The sequence below is a fragment of the Falco rusticolus genome, chromosome 5 (genome assembly GCF_015220075.1).
Source record: "Falco rusticolus isolate bFalRus1 chromosome 5, bFalRus1.pri, whole genome shotgun sequence".
Taxonomy (NCBI): Eukaryota; Metazoa; Chordata; class Aves; order Falconiformes; family Falconidae; genus Falco; species Falco rusticolus.
In genome coordinates this window covers 15,547,235-15,574,563 of record NC_051191.1, presented here as the reverse complement: position 1 = coordinate 15,574,563, position 27,329 = coordinate 15,547,235, and the positions used below count along the sequence as shown (strand labels likewise).

Below are 27,329 nucleotides of genomic sequence, written 5' to 3'. Positions count from 1 at the left end.
ACAAATCAAAATGGGACAAACAATGTAGTTAAGATGTCATTCTATAACCGAGAATACTTGTCGTCACCCCCCTGCCCGCATTCTCACTTATCACAGATCCAAAGGCTCCATAACTAATGTCAAGAGGCAGATGGATGGGATGAAAACCGCTTGCACACATCTCCCTGAAAAGATGCTTTCTAGTGGGCATTTAGGTTTCCTGACAGTTACCTCCTAGATTCCTCTCCTAGAGGATGAGAGTTGGTGAAGAGCATCTTAACCTGATCCATTGAAGATTGCAGGCACATCACCAAAAGCGACTTAGTGTTAAGCGCTCTAAAGCAGGAACTGTCTCTTTGTCTGGTAGTGCGACACCATGAATGATGAGGTCTATTATCAGGGCTCCAAGACACAACAAGCATACCCATAAATACCAGCTGTAACAGTAAATGAAAGCACAGTAATATAATAAGCTGCTAAAATATCTAATACAATTAGCAAGGATAACTCACTTCAGCTCAACTCTAAAATCAAACATATTTAGACTTCCTTGAGAACAATATTCAGTCATATTTTACTTTGTCTCCTTTTTTTTTTTTAAGGAAGCATTCAAAGACAAAAGTTTAAATACCTTTGCCAAAAAACAGGTTAACACGTGGCCAAAAGAGGATCACATAAACAAAAGAAGAATCTCCATGCCCTCACATTTTCCACAAGAAAACAGAAACCAGCTTCTTTGTGACACTGATGCTTTCTTTCCCTTTACTAGTCTAGAGCAAAACATATTTCCTGTAAGCCTCGGTTATTAAAAATCTTTTCAGTAAACTCCAGTTTTAACTAAACTGCCTCTAGTTCTAGCAGACCATGACAAGATTCAGAGGAATTTTTTGTTGTTTTGCATTGTGTTTGGAAACGCTAAACAACTTCCACTCCAGTGAGTGCGTTTATACACTGGACTACTCTTTGCATCTACATATATTTTCAAGTTTCTATGCTACATATTTAAAGTAAGACCAACTAGAAAGAAAACCAGAACTGAACTCTTACTTATATCAGTAAACCATTTTTAATGAAGATGCCATGTTTTCAAAAGGATACGAATTCCATTCATTCCAGAAATTTTGAAGTCATCAATTAGCTGTACAACCATATCCTTGTTGGGATCATTAGGGTCACTTTCACGAACCTAAACCAAGAATGTAAACAGTAACATTTTAGGAGAAAATTCACTTTAAAATACTAATTAATTACCTTTCCACATGAAGTTAAACAATATTCTGGAGATTCAGAAATCATTCAGAATAATAAGCCAGCTATCCAGGAAAAAAACCACAAACGTAAAAAGAGTTTAAAACCAATATTCTGCTAGGTTTTTTTTTTTCATTCATTATTACTATTATTACTGGTATTGAGCACTGCATTGCATGAATGATACTTACACATTTAAGCAGCTTTATTTCATCCAAGGCTGTCTCTGTATAATGCTGGGCACTTTTTACAACTTTCATTGCAACAAACCTTTTCCCCCTTGAAAAGAATAAAAAAATTTACAACAAATCCTCTGAGCTAAAACAGACATACTTTAAATACTGGGAAATTTTAAATAGAGTATTTCATAACCTAATGTAGTCTGACAGAAAACACTGAAATTACACTTAAAACCCACTTTCAACCATACTGTGTTAACAGTCGATTTATTGGATATTTTGTCTCCTTGATGCTAATGTCTTTAAAAGAGGAATTTGGTTACACTTTTATCATTCAATCAAGGTATAATTATATTTTTTCATTAAAGATGGATACAGCAGAAATAAAAAATCAGCTTACTCTCACATGTTCAAGACAACATGCACATTCAGTAAGCAAAGATAATTTGTAAAAGAAAACAGAATTACACTTATTTCTGAGAGCTTTTATAAACTATACCCTCAACCAAGAGCAAAGTAAGACTGCAGACATTTTTCTGCATAAAAAGATAGTAAACATTTACATAACTTTATCATGCATGGAAAACGTAAGTTACTGCAAACAAAATAATATAACATATTAAGAAAAAAAATGAATGGAAATAGTTTTCTTACTGCATATCCCAGCATAGCCAGACCGTAGAGAAGTGTCCCCATCCTAACTTTCTAATAACATGATATCGGCCATTGAAAAGATCACCAATTTTCACTGGATGATAGCCTCCTTTCATGAAAAAATGAGTAGAAAAAGAATATTCAGAAAACAAACAATAATTCCCAGGTTTTCAAGTAATTCTTGTAGTAGAAATCTTTCTCTTCAAATTGTCCTGCTCTATAAATAGGAAACCTAAAGAAAATTCTACTCTGATGTTAAGCATTGTGCCCTACTTGGCCTGGAGGGAAAAAAATCTCACGTCCTGTAACTACTGTAGGGTTCATTCACCCTTCTCTCTTGACGGCTTTTATTTGTGGCAATATAACCATCTGTTCTCTATTTCCCCAGGCTTATCTTCCACTTCACAGAGAGTATAGGAAAGATCTACATTATTTCTTTATCATATTTGAAGCCTCTCCAGTCAACATATTTTGGATGATTGCAGTATCTCAACAGAGATTGTTTTAATTCCCATTTGCTTTCTACTAATAAAGGCAGCAATAAAATACTTCCTGAGAAAATGTTACGAACCACGCAGACTGTATTGATGCTCTTCTGCTTGCTCCTCACCCACAGCAGCAATGCATTTTTCTCATGTCTGTTTTTGCAGTGAGGAAGAGAGAGCAGGCAACTATGGGCTTGAACTGTTTTTTAATTACTGAAGTCTGCAGTCCTAACTTACACCACTACACAGGTCCTCAAAAGCCCCCTTGACAGGAAGACAACAGGACAGAGCAGGCTGGAGCTTAGGTTTCTAGCTAGTGTGAGGAGTGTAACGAAGCTTTTTAACTCCTTCATATTTTAAGAGGCATGCTTCCTCCCAGTGAAACATAGAGGAAAACAGTGATCACACAAGATTATTATTCCGTATTTAACACGCTAATAATAACATGTACAATTTTGCCCAAATTGCAAACAAATAATAAAGCTGCACCATGCAACCCTCCAGCACACCACCAGCAGCCAACTCAGAGCAGCTGTCAAGGAATCACTTCTTTGGTTCTTTCTGGTCCTTCACAATGTCACACCCAACTGTCCTTTGGCAGGATCCTCAGTTACCAATTATTTCACTTAAAATTAGGAAAACCTCAGATCATTATGTCTAATTTGCTATATTTGTTTTGAAATCCCATTAAAATCTTGTTAGAACTGGTGCCCAGTTAAGACAACAATGTGAACTTATCACTTAATTCCTTGGATTTAAAACATGGACTTCTCTCTTATCTCCTTTTTTACCTGTGGAACAGTGACATCGCTTCTGGATATATTTGGATCTTTTCTTTGCTAATAACATATTTTGTCTTCAACAGAAGTTCAGTAGTTTGTGTACTTTTCTCAAATGCTTCCAGAGCAGATTAATAAATTTAATAGTCATACGATTGAATGATAAAGGTTAGACATTCAACAGAACAGTAATTCTTAAATAATGTATTGCTTTAGAAGTTTGTATGTCTAAACGGAAACTCTAAAACACACACAGCTTCGGTAATTGTATGTTAAGGTGTAACTTCAGGCTTAGCAGACACTTGCTGGTTTGCTCACAGCCTCAACCAAAAGCTGACCCATCTGACAGGGTTGTAGCTGCCCAGGCTCCCACACGTTACGCTGCTGGCAGTGACTCAGACAGCTTGGCCCAGAACATCAGGGAAGCAGCACTCAAGTTCTTTGTCACAGCAGGGGCCCGTCTGAACCAAGCGAAAGCGATGATTTGAGATGGGCAGTGTAAGTCTCTGCTATACACAGCATTGAGTGCATGTACCTCCCTGCCCACCTGCCTCCCAGTTTATACCACTCCAGAGGGCCAAGCATGTTCACCAGGCACAGAAACGAGTCTGCTGTGCATCGGCAGCATGCACAGGCACACAGAGCAGTCGGCTCCGCCAGCCTAGCAGGCAAGGTGCTGAAGTTTCTTCTTTCCCATGACATTTTGCACCCAGATATGAGAACAACCTTTAAACTTTTAACCTATAATAACTGTATACTTACAATCACATACAACATGTAATTTCACAAACCAGTAGGTATACAGACACCAATGTTTTCAGTTAAAATACAGCAAAGAAAAAAGGCCCTAGTTCAGGAGCAGTACAGGGCATTACAGGAAGACTGAGACATACAGAACCAGCCTAGGACTAAGTCCCAGGGACCCCTCCTTGGGGAAAGACCCCCCCCTCCCCTCCATCACTGGGAAGGAAAAGCCCATGGAAAGCTGCCAGGACAGCTAACCTTGCAACCTAAAAAGGTACCTTCATTTCCACTGCTGAATTGTGTCAGCCTCAGTAAGAACATGCAACGTTGCCAAGTGGGAACTTACTTCCCAAAGAAAAGTCAGATCACTTTTGGAACACCTGACTGGATTTACACTCCAGGAAAGGAGTGGGGGACACTGACTTAGAATTGTCGACTGTTATGCTGTCCACTTCATTTGCAGTAAGAAACGGCAATAACCAACATAAAGCCCAAGTCTACTGCAGCTTCATTATCACAGCAATTTTTCTGAATAAACTCATATACACAAATCCATACTGAGAGAACCATTAAAAACAAAACTAAATTTTAATTTGGCTATTTAACCATCCTTGCAGTAACAGCTGATTAAAATATTTTAAAATCTGGATAAATATAATCATATTTAAAGACAGCTATTGACTGGTTTAAAAAAAAAAAAAAAGAAAAGAAAAAAGTATTATTACTCTTTGGTAAATCGATAGAACTCTACCCAGGATGACAAAGTGACAGATGTGAGTGGAAGGTTAAGAGAACATGCAGCAATTTTACCTTTCCATTACTGAAAAGGTTTGCATTTGTGAAATTAATCAAGTCTGCTGACCTGACAGCAAGAATTACTCAAAACAGTTCCACATAATCATTATCACAGTATCATTTCTTCCAATTTGAGTTCTGTCCAGCATGTATCATTGCATGAGAACAGTGAGAAGTAGACTTTATTCTCTGTATAATCATTATTCCTTTGCAAACAGATGTAATTAGAAAAACTGAAAAGTATTTAACATGCAGTTTTAACACCTCTCCACAGCTTGCAAACAGGTTTTAAAATTCAACAATACAAATACTTCTGGAATGTTTTACTATTTTCTTCAATATCTTGTCGTATTAAATCATTCCTTAACAGTTGTATGGCTTCAGATGTATTATGAAAACACTCAAAATTCATGCAGCCTTTTGCACTGCTAGAATGGTGCTAATTGAGCCTTCAAGTATATAAAACGTTTAGTGCAAAAAAACTACTTCTAGACAAAGTATTTGCTTTTTTAACATGTTAACAGCATAACACTCAACTATGAAGAATTTTAATGCAGGTAAACATTATTTCTAAGAATACTTTAAGTAAATAAATGCTTTATGAGTGCCACTCTGCAGATAGCTTCAAAGGGTCAAAAATATAAAAAATTTGGGATTGTTTTTTTCCCATCAGAGACAGGAAAGAGAACACCCTATGGAGGAAATCAGTCAAAGACACTAAAGGCATGTTAATAAACTGGGGGTTGCCAAGTTATTTTAGTAAAATCTACGTACTGCAAGAATAACAATACTATATATGTAAACGCAAAGTTATTTTAGTCCCTACAGTACTGTCATAACTAATTATAGCAATACACCAGCATATGCTACAGATACCAATAGCTCTAGCATATTCTCTGAGCATATATACATATATATACACACTTCACAAGATACTTTCTACTGTCCTAAGCCACAACATAAGCAGTCTTGGAAATAATCGATTACCGTTCCTGCACACAGAACTCCTTGATTATTCATGTCAGCAACATACTCATTTATAGGCTGTGGACAACCAGGTAACAACATGCTTAGTTAAATGCATTTTAAAAACTGGTGTCATCCTATGATGAATGTAATTAAGCTCTTCATCACACAGGAAGTATTTCTAGATAGTAGTAAAAAGAAAGCATCTATGCGAAGTTAACGGGTTGAGAAAAATTATGTGCTTTTGGAAAAACAGTACTGGTATTTGAAAATACACAATGTGTAAGCGGCACTGCTGATAATGTTACAAAAAAACCTGTTGTCCTATTCACTGCAACACACGCAGAAAAAGTCTCACAGCTAGCTAGCCAGCTACATGTACTCAAGAAAGAGGGTCAGAAAAATGAGATCATTATTCCTAAATGTCTCCTGAATGTATTGGTAATTGTAGCTGGCTAGTTCTATGTTTGTATAGGGAATTATTCCCTTTGTGAACTGGATGAATGGGAGACATCTCTAGGGGGCAAAGATGATGATCAGAGAAGCAAAGAATTCCAATTACACCCATGACACAACAGGCTCTTGAAAAAAATCTCCAAGTGTTTCAAGGCTTTTCAGAAAAGAAAAAAATCCTAGCTTTACTGCCTAAATACCCCTTCAAAAATCACATAGTTAGACTTCTGATATTTTCGTTCCTTAAACAAATGAAGATTTGAAAAGCATTTGATGTAAATTCAGTGACACCAACAGAAGTCATTTCACAGATTTAAAGAGGCCCTGGAGGATGCCCAGGGGGAACCGAGGTCAGTCTGCTTTACACTGATGGCTGTTAGTTTTCTCTTTCACATCAGGTACTACCTGAAACTAATCCTGTTTCTTGCTTGAAAATACTATTATGACTATTTACTAAACACCATGTAATGTGGTGAAGGTGTAAGCCCAGCACATAGTAACATATTCTTAAAAATCTGAGATAAAAAAAATTAGTAACAAAAATACCCTGGCAATGGGAAGTACAGTAACAGGTAAAATGTGGAATTCATTAAAAAAATTAACTATATACTCTCTCATCAAAACTGCCCTCCTATGAGATTTCAGATCAGGGTTGAGAACAGATGAAGTATGCTCTGTGTCTCACTCAAAGGTCCTGGGAGATTGACATTTTGGAGATAAAATTAGGAAGAAAAGAGACACTCCAATAATATGTGATAATTTCCAAATATTTATCTTCCACACTGTAAATACAGGTAAGGCTACCCAAAATAGAAAAACATATTCAAACTAATAAAACACCTCACAAAAAAATGGAAATAACATATCTAAAAGCCATCCCTGGAATTCTTTTCCAAGTAACTTACTCATTCCCCATACCGAATATAAAAAAACAGAAAGTCCACACGGCCCCAGATCATCCCAATCTGGCCATTCAATTTAGATTTTTATGGTGACCTTCCTTCAGTTCAAGCCCAGCAGACCAAAAGCAGGAAATGTACTGATCAGTCTTACAGGAAATTACGGTCAGAAAATAGGTAAATAAACCATCTACTGAAGCAACAAAAACACTGTTCTCGCATAAACAAATAATGATTATGACATCTAAATGAAGCAAAGCTTCAACCATCTTTAACACACTTCCCCCAGTTCAGAGCTCCAAAACCAGAAGAATTCTGAAGAACCCTTAGTGTACAGAAGTCGCCTTTAATTTTTCAGGAAACTTGGAAGTATTCTCAGCATAACATGCAGCTCATTGTAAAAGCACACAGACCTCACTACTGACCTGCTTATAGTCACAGAGACTTCAGTTAAACAGGTAACTTATAAGCAGGCTGTATACTTAGACTGTTTTTTCATTTGTTTTGTGATCTAGCTTCTCCAGATGGTGACATTTTGCAAGAGATACTGGAACACAGACAACAATGGATTGTTTGAAATTAAATGCAGCCCTTACTTCAGGGAAGAATTAAGTGGGGGCCTTGAAACACTTAATCTCAAGGAAATAGAGATGTTTAGAAGTAAACAGATGTTTAAACAACAAATCCTTACTCACTGATGGAAGATGTTACAGATACCAAAAGTTATCTTAAGGAACAAATGTGCTGTAACAGAAATATTTCTTTAAAAAAATACAAACATGCTTTAGCAACACGTTTTCCTTTTCCCTGCTGCAGACTTCATTTAGTTTGAGTTTACTGTTTGTTTTTCACTATTGGTATCTGTAAGCCACCTAAACATTTGAAATATCACATATTAATAAAACTTCTTACACCAAAATGCAGTATTTTGAAGAATAATTTCAACTGTTAAAGCTGAAAATACAAAACACTTCTTCCAGGATGGGAGAGGGGATACTTAAAATGTCCAGGCTTACGCAGAAACTTCTGATTAAGAAGACATCATCATATCTGACTGAGAAAGCATTTCTTGGTATGAGGAATACAGCATAACATATAGTCAGTGTGCATGCAGTGGTTTTTGGCTGTTCAAAAACATTAATCTGAAGCGATAAAACTCTGATGTTTCCTAAAGTAAATTCATATCCTTGAAATCTAATATGATAGATAAATTATAAATAACGAGTCTATCAACTTTGGGTTTTCATGTAAGTACACTATACGTTTTACACTAATGGGAAGAGACTTGCAACTTTAGCAGCGACATTAAAACAAACATAAGTATTCATGCTATTGTACTGCACTTTCATGTTTTCTTGCACTTAATGACATTTACAAAATGAATACAAGCAACTACAAGAATTCCAGAAATCAAGAGCTAAACCAAGGATGTAGAGAGCTTCAGACAACACTGAGGGCTCTGAAAAACAACATGAAAAAGAAGCATGTAACATAGGCTGGTGCAGGTGAGACAAGAAGGGGAAAAATACAAGTTAAAAAATAAATGTAGTTGATGTTGTTAAAAACATCAAGGCATTTTAGAACTTTTTGGAGCATGGGAGGGGTTGTTTGTTTTTGTTTGGGTGGTTTTGTTTCTCTTGTAACTAACATCAATCAAGAAAAGTTTCTTCACTATTGTTCTAACTAGGACATCAGGAAGAAAACAGAGATGCGGTATTCATACACTTATTGCAAAACGTATAAGCAGGCTATGGCTAAGCGAAAAAGGAAAGCTGAAGACAGTTGTGCATCTGGACCTGAAATACACAGTTGTTCATAATTCTTGTATAAATAAATTCTGTAATTAAAGATCAGGTTTTTAAAAGCCTCACAAGAGCCAGTGTTAAGGCTTGTGCAACAATGCTTATGCCCATCGACACTGCTGAATTGCACACACCTTTACAGTAATCTGCGGGATCCTCTTGCTCCTCATCATCAGACCCTAAAATCTCCTCCTCTGGCTCTGGTGGTGTAGGCTCCGGCAAGGGCGGAGGTGGGGGCGGGGGTGGAGGTGGAGGTGCAGAGGGAGCTTTCTGTTGAGGCTCTGGCCTGAAAATGAAAGACAGCGTATTTAGTAAAGAGCTTCCACACAGGGGTAACAGGGGGAGGAAAAAACGCCTTGAAAAATACTAGCAATGCATCTCACTTCTATTCTCACTGTCATCTTTCCTGTCACCTGTGGGACCCTAGGGATGCACCTGACCAGACCAAAAGCAGGTCTCAAGTAAACTTGGACTTACTTGCTGGAACAGCTTGCAAAAGACAGATGAAGTATATTATCAGATACAGACAAGCTTTTAGAATTTCTGATGAGCAAGTAATATGTTCGACTTATCTTCCTGAGCATGATTGAGAAGAAATATTTTTCAGAGAATATCAAGTTATTCAAAAGGTGATAGAGGAAGGAAGAAAGATCTTGTTAATACACAGCAAGAAACAATCTTCTAGCAACACTGACCCAAACCAGACGACTTAATGCACTTCTCATCTGTAGCTGCTGCTGAAGAACACGGAAAGCTCTATCAGTATACAAAATACTGAAATCAGCTATTAGGAAGTAAGAGAGAAAAATTAATCTTCCTAGGTAGCCTATGACGCACTCCTAGAACTCACACAGCATGCTTTAATATGTACCAACCGAAAAACAAAACAAAACAAAAATCACCAAAACCAAACACTGCCAACCAAGACATGGTTTTCCAACTTGCATTGCATCACCAGTTTAGAAAAAAAAAAACCCAAAAAAATGATATGTTTTAGATCCTATTCTGAGACAGGCTGTACTTGGTATTGCTAAACACCTACAAATTAAATTTCCAAATTCTGAATATTTTCAATACACATAAAAAATTAAATCTGGGGTTGAAGTATACCTGTTTATCAAATAATTAAGAAAGCCTTCTCCAAACAGTTTGACACTTATTTTTCATATTCATACTTCATAAAATTAAAAAATATATATTTGCCAAATGACAGCTTGCAAAATAAATTTGCAAATTAACTTAAAGCATTTATGCCAACAAAGGTTTCCATAATATGCCTTTGTAACTACTTCAAATCTAAGCCATCTGAAAAATACTGTATTAACAGTAATTTGTCATTCATACAATAATAAAAAGAAATCAGTAATTTGCTATTTCTTCAGGTCCTATAATTCAAATTCAAATACTTCCTTGATCATGAGTAAAACCTGCATTTGTTTGTCCCACCCCTATAGTCCTCCTCTTTATAATTCCTCCCATTTACACACTGTGATTGTTCAAGACAGACAAAGCATTTGGAGTCTAAGAGTACACAGTTTGTCAGAAATAAATTCCACTGGCAACATGCACCGCCTGCACAGCAGCTGCTATTATGCTTTTGCTTTAAAGGACATCACTGGAAGTTGCACATACCAAATTTATCTGCCTGCTACCCCTTCCAGATAACAGCATTCTTCTGTTCCTTCAGTATATGGTCAGATTTAAAAAGAAATATTTTAAACTAATTTATTAATGTTTAAGTAATAATAAGAAATCTTATAATAAATAAATTTATGTAATTTTTAACTGCGTAAAGCTTAGGATAGAGCAGAAGAGAGAGAAGGGATCCATTTGTAGGATAAACAATAAATATGTTTGCATGTGCTTCTACTTACATAAATTACGCTTTTCTTGCCTTTATCTTTCCTCTTTTGTTCCCAACAGATGTCTCTATATTGTACATTGCAAGGAAACCAAACCGATATAGCAAAAGGAAGGTACAGCACGTTCTCTGGCCAGTTAATCTTACTACATGATAGATTAGTGGCCCTCCAGTAGCCTGGTTTCACAGTGTCAGCAAGCCGATGGCCCCCACACCCAGTCTGATGTTGGCAAAAAGCTTTAACCAAACAAATCATGTGTAACAGTCTACATTATAAACCTTGAAACCTCACCTGCTGGGCACAGGCCATTTTGGATACACAGATCAAGAACAACGAACACTCAAAAATTAATAATACTAATGATGAGCAAGAAAGATAAAGGAGAGCAAAAGAGCCTGAACTTCATAAATGGATCTGAAAGCAGTGTGCCAGGTAACAGAGGCACGTTCATCAGTGCTTGGACTCATTATTTTGGACAGTACCATCGGTTTACTTCATTCTGACCTCAAGTTTCTATGTTGTTGATCACATAAGATGGTACAAATATTGGAAAACCTAGGGTAGGTTAGGGCAATGTGGCACAGGGGTCCTAAGTTCAAAAATCCATTGAAGCTGTGTCAATTTTGTCTTTAAGATAGCAACTACTTGGTCTATTTCTGCACACGATAAAGATGATGCTTTAAAGAGAACTGGAAATATTTCTGGAATTGAGAATCACACATTTTGTCACTCATTTTGAAATAAACATCAAGGAACACCAAGAATCTCTCTTCAAGAGAGGAAGAAGTGTACAACTTTAGATTTCAAAACAGCCAATATCTGAATTTATTCCTAGGGAAACAGATTAAAAAAAGACTCAGAAGCAGCTCTACTTTCTCATACTACTATATTTAGTTTTATTTTGAAAAGGGTTTTTTCCTGTCTCCAATCCTAGTTGTATTTGTTATTGAGTGTTGTCTTATTGTCCTTTGTGGACATCTACTTTATTTCCTTATGGAGTTAGTTATGATTTTATCTGTGAATAGCAAAACACTGTTTTAAAGTCAGGAAGAACTTTCATTTGCCCTTTTAGTTTTGCTTGCACCTTTCGAAGCAATCAAATACTAGTACATGAAGAAGGGTGAAGGAAAGAAATGCTACTGGGTTACATCAGTCTGCTAATTCTGCATTACTGGCTTATTTTGCCATTTTTTGCTTCAGTTTCGGATTTTTAGTGAGAGATTCTTAGCACTGTTCTTATGTTTTGTTCACGGTCACATTTCTGGGGTATATGTAAAGATCAAATCTTTAACACTTGACCTGGCTGCTTAAATTCTGCCTGCAAGTCAAATAACACATCCTGGCATCACTGATAGTTGCTCTTCTGCCAGTACACAATTTCAGAGTTAGGTAGGACATGAGTTGATGAAAGAAATCAGATTTTGCCATTTTTTAGTAGTCCTTGTGTTGAATTGGAAAGAGAAGCTATGATGAATGTTTCCACAATACCTTCCTTTACAATATATGGCATGAATATATACATTATTCAGCTTAGATTGCATTTTTCCAGTATAGAATTTGCTAAAATGTGAATTATTTTTTCTTCAAAGTGGACTTTAAAACATCTTTGGCATTAAAAGTTCAGCCGTTAAGAACACTGTGAGTAATACACATGCATGCTCACCTCCATTTCCTTTTCAGAAACATAACTGTCAAAACCTACCATAACATAAGCTATTCAACAACTGCATTATTTCAGGTTATTACTCTTTCTTATTTCCTAAAAAGATGCATGCTATGATATGCATTATGTAACATAACTAAATCTGTTTTTCTTTTTTATGAAGTAATCATTTGCTACTCTGGGGTCTATCACTACTAGATACTATCACTACTAGATTCATCACCATCCGAGCATAAACAATTAATAGAAGAAGATGACACACCATCTCTAGACTCACAGTATTCTGTCAGTAGGTATGCAGAGAACTGACCATCTCCACAGGCTACAATGACACATCTCAGAGCTGTACTGAAAGTAGCATTACAAACAATAACAAACACTAGCCAGGATATCTTATCTTTTAATTAATCTGTTTTAAATGGACAAAAATAGATTTACCGCAGAGTCCAATCAAAACGCAACAGAATCCTATTTTTACCCTGGTCTTAGAGGGAATGCTTAGTAAAAGACAAAGTAAAAGTTGAAGCATTTCTCTTCTGCGGTGAACTTGAAGCAAAATATGCCAGAACGCTGATTGCCCACCCTAAGAAATACAGAATTACTGACAACTTAATGAACATACTGCTCCATGTTCCAAACAGGGAACGCCCAACAGTAAAAGCAATCTCTGTAACATTACAACCTGAAAATGCTGGAAAAATTCTATCATTAGAAATTCAGGAAGAACTGTTCAGGTTTTTTGTTGTTGATGTTGTGGGGTTGTTTGCTGTTCTTCTGTTCTAGAAAAGGCAAAACAATAGCAGCAAGGGTGATTAAAAACATGAAATGCCTTCCATATGGGAAGCATCTGAACACACCAGAACACTTCAGTCAGGAAAACAGATAGCAGACATCTATAAAATCCTGAGAGGCATTGAGAAAGCAAATAGGAAATGACTGTACACTGCCTCTCCCCATGTAAATTGAGCCAAGTTGACAAAAAATCTAAAGAAAAAAAATACAACATGATGTTAAAAACTAAAGCCACCTTTTTTCCTTGGGTATCATGGATAAGAGGAGTTACCTAAGTTCAAACAGGGTTCAGAGATAACTCACAGAAGAAAAATCAACCCATAACTAATACTAAGCCACCTTTGAGTCACGAAGCGTATCAGCCCCAGATCACTGAATTTGGCAAAGTATTCAGTGTATCGCGCCCAACCCTGCACCCTTCCACAGGCAACCGCTTGTGTTGACACACCTTGGGTCTGACCTCACGTAGTCACTTCACCTTCAGACATTCCTTCCTTTTCCTCAACAAATGAATGACTTCCATTACTGAAAACCAAAACAGACTTCAGGCCTCTTTATCCAAAAACCCCACGCAGACAAAAAAACATGTGTTTATTGTTATTATCAAGTAATGGGTAATAACAGATTGCAGGCAAGACTGCTATACAACAAGATTACTTGGAGAAATCTTCATGATGTTCTCCAAGGGGAACAGGCATATAACAGGAGGAACACTATGAGCACTGTCCTCTAGGCATGGTGAGCTACTGAATTTATTAACCTAAAGACTACTTTTAGGTAAACAAAACTTTACCTTGAATGTAGCTAAAACCTTCACCTGATTCTCCCAACTTAGGAGAGCGTTGTCTCATAAGGAGAACAGACTTCAGTCAAATGGTAAAAACAAAAAAAAGGAAGGAGGCAGAAACTGGTAGCGATAAGCAAAGAATTACTTCGATCTAAGGGAAAAACAAAACTCTTTAGACTTTCAGATCAATGCAGCCAGAAAAATTTTTTGCTAAGAGAAAATACAAGTAAAAAGAAGTTAAAAGGACTCCATCTATTTAATAAAATAAAATTTGGAATAAACTGTATTCTAATGATGTTACTAGACTCCCAACCTGTCTGCAGAGGCTCTTTGGGGAATTTCAAATTAAAAAGGATAAAAAAAAAACCCAAAAAAAGAAAAAAACAACAAAAAAAACCCTCCAAAACAGGAGGCAGGGGGAGGGCAAACATCAGAAGAAATGTGCTCTAAACCTCCTAAGAGATGTGAGCTTTAGGAAATCTATGAGTGGGTGTGGGTCCATCTGGAAGGAGCTCCAGCTATGCCTCCCTCCAGCTCCAGAAGGCAAATCTTTCATGCTCCCAAGCAAGGCTCACAGGTACTGTAGAGCAAAGCCTGAAATCTCTATACGCAAGTTTCTTCCAGCTGTTACTAATTGCTTAAGGACTCAGTTATTAGGATATCTCTCTCTCATTTGTTCAAATGGTGTCTGCTTTACCAGTTGAACTCTTGCCTGTTCTTTTTCCCAAATGCAGATTTAGCTTAATTAGACAGGTGTCTTCTAACAGTGAGCTCTTTGAACTGGAGGCAGCCTTAAATGAAGGCTTTCTAAATAAACCCACACACATACAACAAGCAATAAAAACAAAGAAAGATCAAAACAACCCTGAAGTTCTTCTTCAAGGAACAAAATGATACTGTATATTTCAAGTAAGATTTTAAACTGGTTATAATTCTGAATAATTTAAAATTTTAGAGCTATTATGATTTATTTGTAATACTATAGGTTTTTTAAATTATGCCAGAGGTCATCTTACTGTTTGTAGAAACAAAGTCTATAAATCCAGAAGGAAACAGAGCAGCATAAGGAGACATGTTTTTAACTAACTTCAAGAAATTATTAATGTCAACTTCCAGAGACAGCTTTGCTTTACATGAAAGATGCTATATGTGTTTTATTCTAGTGCAGAACTATACTACAATTTCCAATTCTAGAAAATCCATGCATAATAAGAGAGACTGTTGGCAAGTCACAAGCATGAAACAGTTTCTACATTTGGTCATTATCAAACAAAATCATCATTCCTCCTGAGACTTAACATTCCTTCGAGAAATACCATCATACCATCAAACATTAATCGAAGCACCAGTGGAAACCGCTCCTGGAATAGAGCAGGCTGAGACATGGTAGATTCTGTAACCTCAAACAAACAGCAAGACAGAGAATGAATTTTTCATTCCCACCCAGCTTACTAGCCTTTTGGAGGCAACCTTGGGCTTCAACATATATCCAAACTCAAAGCAAAAAGCCAAGGAACTCTGCCTTCTTCCATTCTGAACTACAAGTACTATAAATCAATACCATTTCAAGCAGCTAGTACTGCAGTCTTACCATGCCACCACACCAGCCTAGCAGCAGAGTGCTGGTGCAAAGAGAGATCCTTCCCATTCTCTGCTCGTCTCCATAGAGCTTCTCCCGTGCCTCAGCGCTAGGTCTAGCAATTACACAGCCACAACGGGTAGCGAACCCATGAACCGGGCCCCCTCGCTCTGCAGCCACATCAGAGGCAAAGTGAGCAGGAGGAACACATTGCTAAGGGCAGAGTTGAAGGGAACCCGTAGCAGCCTGCCATTATATCAAATCACAAGTAAGATGTAGCAGTAAGGTCTGTCAGGTTTGTAGACGTTAGAGGAGGTAGCTCTTTTGGGCTTTCTCTGGCATGGATTTACACCAAGTTCCCAGAAATAACTGGTTTCAAACTCTGCAAGTCAGTCCCAAATGAAATTTTATTCTCAAACACATACAATTCTGTTAAAATGTTCTTAAGACAGCAAACCAGAAGCCAAATCTATCCACAAAGCTTCAATCTTTTCTGAACTTGCCAAGGTATTATGTTTTCCTCCTCAAATACTGTTTTTCTTGCAGAGTTCTACTTTCCAGACCAGTCACCCATTACAGGCTTGCAGAGGAAAAAAGTCAACAGTTAAAAAAGAAAGAGCAGACCCAGCTGGTGATCCAAAAAGAAAACACCTAGCTGTACACTCAGCAGCTTACATTTTGCCCATATTTCCAGCCATCAGTAAAGTGTTACAAAGGATGAAAAAGTTACTAGAATTTTTTTAAAAAGGCACAAATTCCTAAAAGCCGAAGAGGAGAAACAGCCATCCTAACTTTGTGGAATATGTACTAATCAACGGAGAATACATAGTTTCTTATACACGCATCCTAACATGCCAAAATGAAACCTCCACCCTGAAGTCAGTCAGATAAGGAATATCACTCCAATGTAATGATAGAAGCCTAGTTAAAAAACAAGCCAGTCTCATACACCACATACGGAGCTTCACCTTCTCCAAATCCTCTTGCAGTCCTTTCTCACGCTGCATGGCTCCTTCCTCCGTCTCCCTGCACACGCACCTCTGCTTCTGACCGATTAGAAGACCTGACAGGAAACACTGGCACACCAAAACAAAAGTAGCCACAATTTGCTTTGACTTCTTTTTCCTCCTGCTATAGTTAAGCTGAGTGATGGATTACTTTTAACAGAATGACTCAGAAGTGTATAAATGGAAATTATTTTTTTACTTTCTTTTTGGTGTGTTACATTGTTATAGTATTTAATGTCTGACTTTATCTTTGGTGTGTTAAATTACAGTGTTTCTAATCTTTCTATTAAGAAGACATAACCAGAAAACATGCTGCTGTTGCTTCAGTATCTTACTGTTGCCACTAGCAACAAATCTGCAAGTTTTGAAGGGGAGGGGGAAGAAGCACCCCTTGCTCTCCAACAGCCCTATCTGCCCCTGGAAAACTTAAGATTTAACTTAATTTGGCATCAAAATCACTTAAGTCAACGACCCTTTGAAGTAAAAGGTGGACTCAAATATGAATTCATAACTAAATTATGAAATATGGAATTTAAGCCTTTGTTTATCAGTACAAGCCAACAACTTCCTTAGAGTTAATATAAACATACATACACTACAAGGAAGTATATTTATAAGCGTTGGAAACCATATGAAGACAACTGTGATAGTCTTAAGCAAAATAAGGACCAGATCAACAAATGCAGTGTTTTGCACCCTTTTTTACCTATTTAACAGCCTAGTAGAAAAACTTCATAGGAATAGTGAAATTGTAACCCTTCACTTAATTTCAAAAGCAGTTAGCAGCAGAGTACCTCTTGCCTTTATCCCTCACCAAAAACCACCCTGCTAAAACGTAATCCTGACTTCACGTGATCATTTCAATGCAGAAAAGCGTTTTTCATCTCAGCGCTTAGTTAATGTTTGGAAGACCCATCCACCCAGTTAGTGCAAATTCATCATGCTCTGGATTATGTCTTGGAACTCAAGCCTACAAGCAATGAGAAAAGGGTAGGCAGACAAGCCTTTCCTTTGGATGGAACACACACCGAGACACCCAGCTGGCAGGGGAAGAGCCTGAAGGAACAAGGCTGCATGAATAAAACAATTAGAGGAACCCAAGAAGTTTAGAGGAACCTTGTCTGCAGCAAATACTAAGCATTACTGCAGTGATAAATTCTGAATGCCACAGTTGGAACTCTGTTGATACCAAACTTCACCTTGTTAACCTGCAATGAGCGTTTTATTTACATTAACAATCCTAACTCCTTTTCACTAACAGACTTTCTTCCAAAATGAAGGATTGAGCACACAAACACCCTCCCAAACTTCAAAAATGCTAGTAACATCTATAGTAACCATATAACTTTACAAGAATTTTAACAAAACTCTTCACAGTTTGTAGTGGCATTCTGTGAAAGAACCCATGCTTGCAGCGCAGTGTCAAATAATAAAACGAAGTTAAACAGCAGTAACTTAAAACTTTTTATCTTAAATACCAGACTTAAGTTGCAAATATAACTATCATTCAAAAACATGTTGTGTTCAAAAGTTACTAAAATTCTTCCATTTGGGGTATATAAGTACCCATATGTAAGTACGTAAGTATATACGTAACGATATATAAGTAAAGAAGTACAATATACAAAATGCCTGCTTTGAGTTTCTTTCTATATATTGATCGGTCATGTTTATTTAAGTATCCATTTTCATAACTGAAATACATAAAAGCAGCAAAGACATTGCAAAGTCTAGCAGCAGTTGAAAGTGAGAAAATGGAACAGAGATGTCTTTCACGAAAACTCATTCTCACCGAAATACAGATGAACAGCAAGCAGCTGGGTTTAAAATACAGCCTCAAATACTTTGAGGGCTGCACTTATACTTGGAAGTGAACAAAATTTTAGCATCCATGCTTCTATTTCTAGGATTATCATAAGCAAGAACTTTTATTTTGAAACCTGGACATTGACCAGGACCAAGAAACAAGCTGCCAGTAAGCACAAACATGGCATGCTTTTGCTGGTCTGATTAGACCTGCACCCTGGCTTTACTGAGCTTTCCTGAACCTGGGAGACAGCTCTGGAGCAGCAGTTTCATAGGGGTGAAAAGAAAAGGAATCAAGAACATGGTCACTCTTTAGCTCTGAACAGTCCAGAAGAGACAGGTTTTTCATCTCCAATATCAGAACTTTCACACTGTAATAAGACTGACACAATGAGGCCTTCATCATCTTCTCAAGTAATACACCATGCAATTCATGACACTTTAGTTCATCTTTTTTGTCTTTTCTCAATAGAGGCAGTAGCAACCATTACTGTTCAGACACAAGGAAGCAGTTTTTATTTGGGTAATTGTTTCATAAATTATCTAGAAGAAAACAGTACCTTTAATTCCTGAGAGAAAAATATCTCTTTTTTAAAGTGCGTAAATCTCTATAAGCTTTTTCACTTTACTTTGCATACTTTTTAATGCAAAATTTACAGTTGATGTCTGGCCTAACCACCTTATAGAACATGGTGCCTTTTATTTATTTTATGCAAATTTCACAACATATTTCTGAAAGCCACTGCATTCTGTGTCCTCTCCTGTCACAAGCTCCCTTAGTGCAGAGGTCACTATTCCTCAGTCCGTAAGATTCCTCTGTGTGCCAAGTTGCCTATTCAACATTCCCCGGGAAATGCCCTTCGATCCCTTATCCCCATCGAACATTTGTCTTGTGGGTTCTAGGGCCCATTTTGGAGCTCTCCATTTTTTTTTTGAAGCTTGCAAGTAAAGGTACTTTCATTTGACTGGATCTTCAAAAAGCAGCAGCCATTTCAGAAGAGTTAGGGAAGTCACTTCAGTATCTTAGAGCCCAGCCCAGCTGGTTCAGCTGGCTTGGATGAGGCAGTTTTGGATACCAAATATACTGTGACGATTCCTGATGAGGTTTTCAGAATCTCTTTTGTGTCAGCAAGTCTGAAAATAAGGGTTATCAGACCATCTGACTCATCTCAGCCTTGGCAAGCTTTACCTCACAGCATGGATGCCGGATGACTCACTTATTGGAATATTCCTAACAGCAAGAGACAGTCTCATCCATGGTGGAAAAGCACTCAAGGAATCCCAGCTGTCGTGGTATCCCAGATGAATATTCTCCCTTGTAGAGAAGATGGAACTGTAAAGATGCACCATGCACCTGCCTCCTAGAGGGAGATCTATCCTTATGCCTTGATACCACAATACTGACTGAAGCTCTACCAGGTCGGAAAAATAGCACGCCTCAGGAAAGGAAGCTCATCTTGCAAAGGTAAATTCTGAACCCAGATTACAGCAAGAAGTGGACAGCAACTATTACTACCAGGAGGCTATCACCTCCAGTTCACCTCTTATCCATGAGTAACCCCATCTCAGGGTTTCTCAGGGAGGAACAATGGTGTCTGCACCTAATCGCTACACAGAGCTGTCTGCAAAACTGAAGAACTTGCCAATTCCAAGTTTCAAGAGTCAAATGTCTAGGATAATTGGCGTGGCACAGTAAAGGTCAGAAACACTCTGGTGCTGAGTCCTAATGACAGTAAAGGACAGTGACATCATGACTGCAAACCCACAACATACTACAAGCAGAAACTGAGGTTCAAGGAACTTTCTAAGTTTACTGCTGCTGAAAATGGAAACATTAAGATGTTATGGTGGTGGCAAAGCTTCTGATCTTACTGATGCTAAAACTAAGACACACCACATATGTTTGCAATGTATTGCCTTGACTTTTGCTAAGCTGAGTCTGTGCAAATGCCAGCTGAAGTCTACTCTGGCATTCGCTCAGTTATCTGACAAGCCTCAAGGAAGTCTTCAAGAAGCTATGTTGACTATCAGCAATAATGGATGGAAAAGAGCTGAAGGAAACTTAAAGAACTGAACTCCCTTGCCTCAAGAGACAGAGCTGAAAGGAACTGAAAGCATACCAGGTTCGTGTCACCTTATGTACCTATAGTTACTGCAGAAGCAAAGTTATTTTTCTACTCCTGAATGAAGATGAGTATATGCAGTCAGTGCCACTGTGCACATGGGCTATCACTTAGAGCCTTTGATTTGCTAAACCTCTGAAAAGATGACAGCCGAAACACATGCTGATTGCAGGATGGGATGAAGATACTCCGCTATGAAGTGAGACATCTTTAAATCATCAGCACGACAAGGCAGCCAAGCCTTGCCTTGGACAGTTGTAAAATGCCTTTGAGCTTAATCCTGATAGATAGTGTGGGTGCCAGACATAGGGAAGAGGCTAATATTCCTCTGTGAACATTTTATCTACTTGAATTTCTACAAGAATCCCAGTTAGGATAAATCAGTTCCCTTCAGACATTTGATGAATTACTGCTAGGCAACACCAGATACAGAGTAACTGTATAGTGCTAGGGGTTGGGAAAGGGAGATGATGATTCATTGAGACGAACAGAGCCCTTCACACTTGGGAAAAATACTGCTTCCAGCTAGGTTCATCTTCTCAGAAGGTTCTGACTTCTCAGAACGTCCCACTTCACTGAGGCAGAGCAAGTACTTTGCAGTGTAGGAGGCACAGAGAAATGCAAAGAGATGAGTAAAGCTTCACCATAATCCCATCAAAAATAAAAGAGAAACTGCCAGCTGTAGAAATCCCTTCCCTCAATGACTCCTGCTACCCAAAAGAAAACGTAGCATTTCTAGAAAGGCCCCTGCAAACTTTAAATCATGCCTTCCTCACTCCTAACTTCTTCATCAATAACAAAGGAAAATAGCTACCTGAAGATTTCATCAATGTAGATTTAATTCCTTAGAAATACAACTTCTAGGGAAGTATAAGGAACAGCCTTTTTTTGTATTAAACACAACCTTCAAGTTCTTCACCTCACCACACATCCCCTGATGTCCCAGTCTATCCCTATCAGCAATCTGTACAAGTACATGGAAGACAGTTTGTAAAATAATGTCCATAATACTTTCAACTTCATCTGAATTTCCCTTAGGTATCTGTGTATCAGCTACAGCCATTCCTTCAACAAATAATGATGACACCTAATACACAAACGGCAATCAAAAATATACAAGGAGGAGCAATTGTGCAGAACTACTGGACAGTCTCCAGAAAATAGGAGGGACAAGGGGCCTCACCACTGTTCCTCACCACTCTTGGTGATAGAGGAGGGGGGAATAAAAACAAGGAAATCAGTGTCAGAGCCTTCTCCATCCCTATGATCATGCAAGACGTAGGAAAAGGTATACCAAGTACCACTGAAGGGTAACAGAGGATTGAAAGAACAAACAAGCCAGGATTGTATTTTGAAAACCTAAAGAAAACTAGTGGGATAGGATTGCCATAAAAAACCCCAAGATTTTTCTGGAAGTCCTCAAAGATGTCCATGAAAATGTTTAAGAGTTCAAAAGGTGAAAAGGCTAGACCAAAAAGGCTAGGAGATTAAGCTAAAACTCAGTCTATTTCGTCCCTGGTTTTCCCCAGCACAAAACTACTCTGTCCTCAGTACAGAAGACTCCATGCTATCTCCATGCAAATATAGCAGTACTAATCGTGTATATTTTTAACAGTGCTGTCCTGTAATGTTAAATACAAATAAAAATTAATTTTCTATTGCAAACAGCAAACAATAGGTTTTAATTTCCGTTGTTATACAGATCTACCTTTTCAAAAGGTTTATAATTTTTTTTAAATGTTTGTGTGTCTTGAAATACATTTCCTATCTAAAAATGTAGGTCTGCATCTCTTCCCTTGCATAAAAATACCAACCACTGCACAGCATCAGCCTTTCTCCCAGTGCCATCGCATTGCCATGGAAACTGGCCCTGATTTCTACTGCCAATATAGGTTCCATGTAAGCAAGAAAAGAGCTTAAGTAATATTTATATAATATGCAACCGAGAACATATATACTATGTTTATGATTTCATTGGAGGCCTGCAGACTGGCTGAAGCGGCTTAAAGAATACTCAGACTCACTTCTACCAGACATTCAATGTATATTTCTATTACTAGCCTCAAAATCATAGCACAGGAAAATGCACATATGCAGAATTCAATGTATTCTTTTCTCTCTCTAGTTTTCAATCAAAAAGACAGGCAAGCTCTGTACTCAAAAAGTAAATAAAATCTTGTGTTCTTGAATTCCACTGTGAAAAATCTAGAATTTATTCCCTTAAGAGCAAGACAACACCTTTGCCTTACCCTCAAAAAGCTATGATAGACTATAAAGGCTTTTTTATAACAGAATTTGAAACAATGAAAAACCAACCTAACCTTCAGTAACCTTCTTTTAACAGGGCGGCATGTCTTCTCTTCTCTCCCAACCCCTTCAAACAAATTTCCTGTAAAAATATTGCAGTAAAAATACCGCCCTGCAATACTGGTGGTTTTTGTGGTGTGTTGGTTTTTTTTTTTTTCCCTGAATACTAGCTATGTATGCCCACACAGTTAGCCTTCACAGAATCACAGAAGGGTTGAGGCTGGAAGGGACCTCTGGACGTTGCTTGGTCTAACCCCCTTGATGCTCCAGCAGGGCCACCTACAGCCAGTTGCCCAGAACCATGTCCAGACAACTTATATTGACTATCTCCAAAGATGAGACTCCACCACCAGTGCTCAGTCTTCAACACCAGGCATGAGATCAGGAGACACATTCAAATTTGGCAAACAACCCAATGGTTAATGCTCAAAAAACATTTTCAATACCAAAACAACTTTATTAGCTTACTGTAAAATGACAGAATGGAAAACTAAATGACCTTTCAAGTCAATTTAAAGGGGCAGTAAATGCTGCAAAGACTCTTACACACAGAAGGAAAAACTAAACTCTAATTTTCCTCACCTCTGTTAGACTTTCTCAGAACACTTTTTCAAAGGTAACATTTGAAAAGAACTACAGGTCTTAAGTATTTTTTTTGTCTGGAAGAATTCTGAAATATGAAAGCGGGAGAAACAGACACACACACACACACTCACTCTCTATCTCTCTCTCCACGTAGACAGCCTGGGAAGGACTCTCAAAGGCACGTTCAAATCCATGATCTACGTGACCTAAGACATAATACTTATTTCAATGATCTATAGTTCTTTCATATGCCATAAGCCAATAGCCAAAGTTTATCTAGTAATAGGTAATACTACTGGAGTCAAGTCTTACCCTCATTCTCACCTACATAGCCTTTCTTCCAAATAAAATACTTTGTTACAAACACTAACTAGAATGAATTCTCCCTCTTGAGACAGAAATCCCATGGAAAAGGAGCAGACCTAAGAAGAATGCAACGATATTAGAAGTGCCCTTCTAGGACATATCAAAGATCCACATAGGCCAGTATCATATATTTAGAAAAAACATGTACAGATATCCAAGGAAAAGCACAAGAGCAAGCTAAGCACACAGGGATCCTTCCTCCCCCAAGCAGTCTCCAACAAATGGCAGCTCAGAGGCCACCAGATGGGAGCCCTATGTATTTAGTAACTCCCACCTGATATTTATTCCACAAGTCTATCCAGTTCCCCCTTGAGCAATAGAAACTTGTAACATCCACATACTATGGCATGAAATTCCAGAGCACACTGACAGCTTTTCCAGAAGATCATCTTCTTGTGTTTGTTCTGCATCTGCCCTCTCACAGCTTCAACTGACATCTTTTGAGTCTCATACCAGAAGTGCCTACTAACAGTCATTCTGCAGTCACCCTCCCCAGCACACAATTTAATAGACATCTACTGTATCTCCTTCTGCCATCTGTTTTTCAGCCTCAAAGAGTCCTACTCAATTTTGTCTTTCCTCACAGGAAAGCTGCTCCATAATCCAAGATCCTCCCCCTTCACTCTTCGCCCAACCCTGTCATGCTGTACCCTTTGTACACAGTATTCCATAGGTGATGCGTGACAGGCTTATGTTTTGGCATAATATTTTCTACTGTGTCATCTCCTTCTTTGTTCCTAATCATGTATTTGCCTTTTTTAATCACTATTGAACACAAAGCTAATGCTTCTATGAAACACCTACTTCAATGGTAGTTCCCTAAATTATGATTATCACCTCAGAATCTATTATTTTATATACTAAGTTATTATTTTCAATGTGTATCACGTCAACATTTATTGAGGATGAATCTCATTTGCCATTTTGACATCCAAAATGCCAATATGAATATTGTAAACTAGGCTTGATGTACCTTCTTGACCAAGAGCCACCAAGATAAAAAAAAAAAAAAAAAAAAAGAAATGCATATGCTTTCAACCAGATAATATAACCAAAATAATCTGGTTTGCATCTTTGCCTGCAGGACCAGGGCAGTGACCGTCCCTCTGTACCGGGCACTGGTGAGGCCGCACCTCGAACACGGGGTTCAGCTTTGGGCCCCTCACTTCAGGAGGGACGTTGAGGGGCTGGAGCGTGTCCAGAGAGGGGCAACGCAGCTGGTGAAGGGTCTGGGGCACAAGTCTGGTAAGGAGCAGCTGGGGGACCTGGGGCTGTTCAGCCTGGAGAGGAGGGGGCTCGGGGGGGGACCTTACTGCTCTCTGCAGCTCCCTGACAGGAGGCTGCAGCTACAGCTGCAGGTCAGTCACTTCTCCCAGATATCAAATGATAGGACAACAGGCAACAGCTTCTAGTCGCACCAGGGGAGGTTTAGACTTGATATTAGGAAAAATTTCTTCACTGAAAGGGTGGTCAAACATTGGAACAGGCTGCCCAGGGAAGTCATTGATTCACCATCCCTGGAGGTATTTCAAAGACATGCAGAAGTGGCACTTAGGGTCATGGTTTAGCGGTGGAGTTGGCAGTGCTGGGTTAACGGCTGGACTAGATGATCTTAAGGGTTTTTTCCAACCTAAACCTCTATGATTCTGGAAAACAAAGAACTACTTTTGATTGCAGGCTTTTTCTTGTTTTTAACATCCTAGGTCTATGACTAGCTCATATCACTGCGACTCCCCAGAATTGTCTAATTATTGTCTAATAAGATTGTGATTATGGTATGAGTTACTACCCCTTTCAATAGACGTAGATTAATCAGTAGCTCTAAAAGGAAATGACATTTCCTTTTAAACTATCATTTTAAATAAAAATCATTATGTACCTCATGAAATTTAAGTAAATGAGATTCCAGAATTGTAGAGAGACCTGAAATTAAAAATATTTACCAAAGTCAAACACAAAGACTCTTGCTCTGCTTTAGTTAACATCAGACAGCCCCATAAAACATACACTTTGCATAATAATGCAAAGATGACATGTTCTTTAAGATAATTTTATCCCTGGCTCAAAGATACTACATCTGTCTTGAAAAGAACATATACAGTTTATCAATACAACCTATGACTTCAAAGCAGCCATCACATCCACCGAAATTCAAGTTTAGAAAAGAAGTAATTGTCACTGACAGGAAGAAAGTATCAACGTGAAAATACTAGATACTACAGACTAAACTTAAAGAGGAGAGTGCTCACTACTACAGTTCTGAAGCTGTATAAGACGACAAAATATCCCTACCTAATTTAGAAAGTTGAGGAGACTATTAAAAACCTAGTTGACTTCAACTCCCTTTAGAACAATGGTAAAAAAGGGGGGCAATTCACACATCAGGTAAGTAGTAAAAACAGGTATTTAATTTCAAATAAATGATGAGTGCTATATTATAAGTGAACAAACTTGATTAAAATAATTTTGCTTTTTATCACTAGGGGGGACGATTACAACTGAGATATGGGCCTATTTAAATTTCAGTGATAACTCAGTTTACACTCCCAGAACACAAGTAAAATGAACTGAACATGTTACAAAGTTAAGGTTTGGTCAAGGACAATGCTTCTCCGGAAACAGATGAACTGAAAATATCATAGTGACAACAGCTAAAGATAAATAAGAACAATTTTAAAACCAATGGCATGGGCTTAATTGCTATCTATTTGCAAAAGCCTAGAATCTGCTCAGACAGTTCCAACCTTAAAGCAGATTTTGACTATGTAGTCTAGAGAAGACAGTAGTTGCTTCAGGCAATTTATAAATTGGTCAAAATCTTCCATATGTTTGTAGCAGGACAATATATTGAAGTTTTATTAAATTTTATATTGTAGTATGTTTCATTTTCACTTCATGATTGCATAGAAGACCTGGCCTTTATAACTAACTTCATTATTTTTCAACTGGTAAGAATATATTCAAATAAAACCCCTACAGAATAGTAGCAGGCTGCAACTTAACCCAGTAATGTAAAAAATAAATCGTTTTCCCTTCAGCTATTTCTGCACAGAAAAAATGCTATTTTCAGAGATGTCTATTATTTACCTATGGCTATAATTAAATAAAAAGTAAACTATTTTTATGAATCATTAAGATCTATAAAAATGAATAATGAAACAATTCTAGTTTGAAAATAGTCATTTGAGCAAATGAGAACTCTAGTTCTACAGTGATCTTTGTTCAAATAGTCTGACATTCAGCACGATTCTCAATTCTAGCTTCCACAAAAGGTGTATCTCCCACTGCACATGGACAACGCACGCATTTGTCAACAGTATTAGGAATTTTAAGATCAACTGGGCAGAAGGCTAAGATCACCATAATAAATACAATAAATACAACAAAGTGAACAGGAAAAAATCCTTAAGTGAAAACTGCTTTTTAAATGTAAAATATTAGTTTGCACTTAAATTTCAAGGTAAACCTC

The 27,329-nt window shown here is 37.8% G+C and overlaps 1 protein-coding gene across 4 annotated transcripts in view; it reads right to left on the bottom strand.

The window, feature by feature from the left end:
• SRPK2 (SRSF protein kinase 2) overlaps positions 1 to 27,329 on the bottom strand; it is a 147,699-nt gene that overhangs the window by 40,128 nt on the left and 80,242 nt on the right. For all 4 annotated transcript variants that reach the window (XM_037387416.1, XM_037387420.1, XM_037387419.1 and 1 more), the window contains 4 exons: positions 9,118 to 9,269; positions 2,061 to 2,169; positions 1,419 to 1,506; positions 1,078 to 1,165 (listed from right to left, as the gene is read on the bottom strand). In XM_037387416.1, coding sequence (XP_037243313.1) covers positions 1,078 to 1,165; positions 1,419 to 1,506; positions 2,061 to 2,169; positions 9,118 to 9,269 — 437 coding nt within the window. The remainder of the gene's footprint in view (positions 1 to 1,077; positions 1,166 to 1,418; positions 1,507 to 2,060; positions 2,170 to 9,117; positions 9,270 to 27,329) is intronic.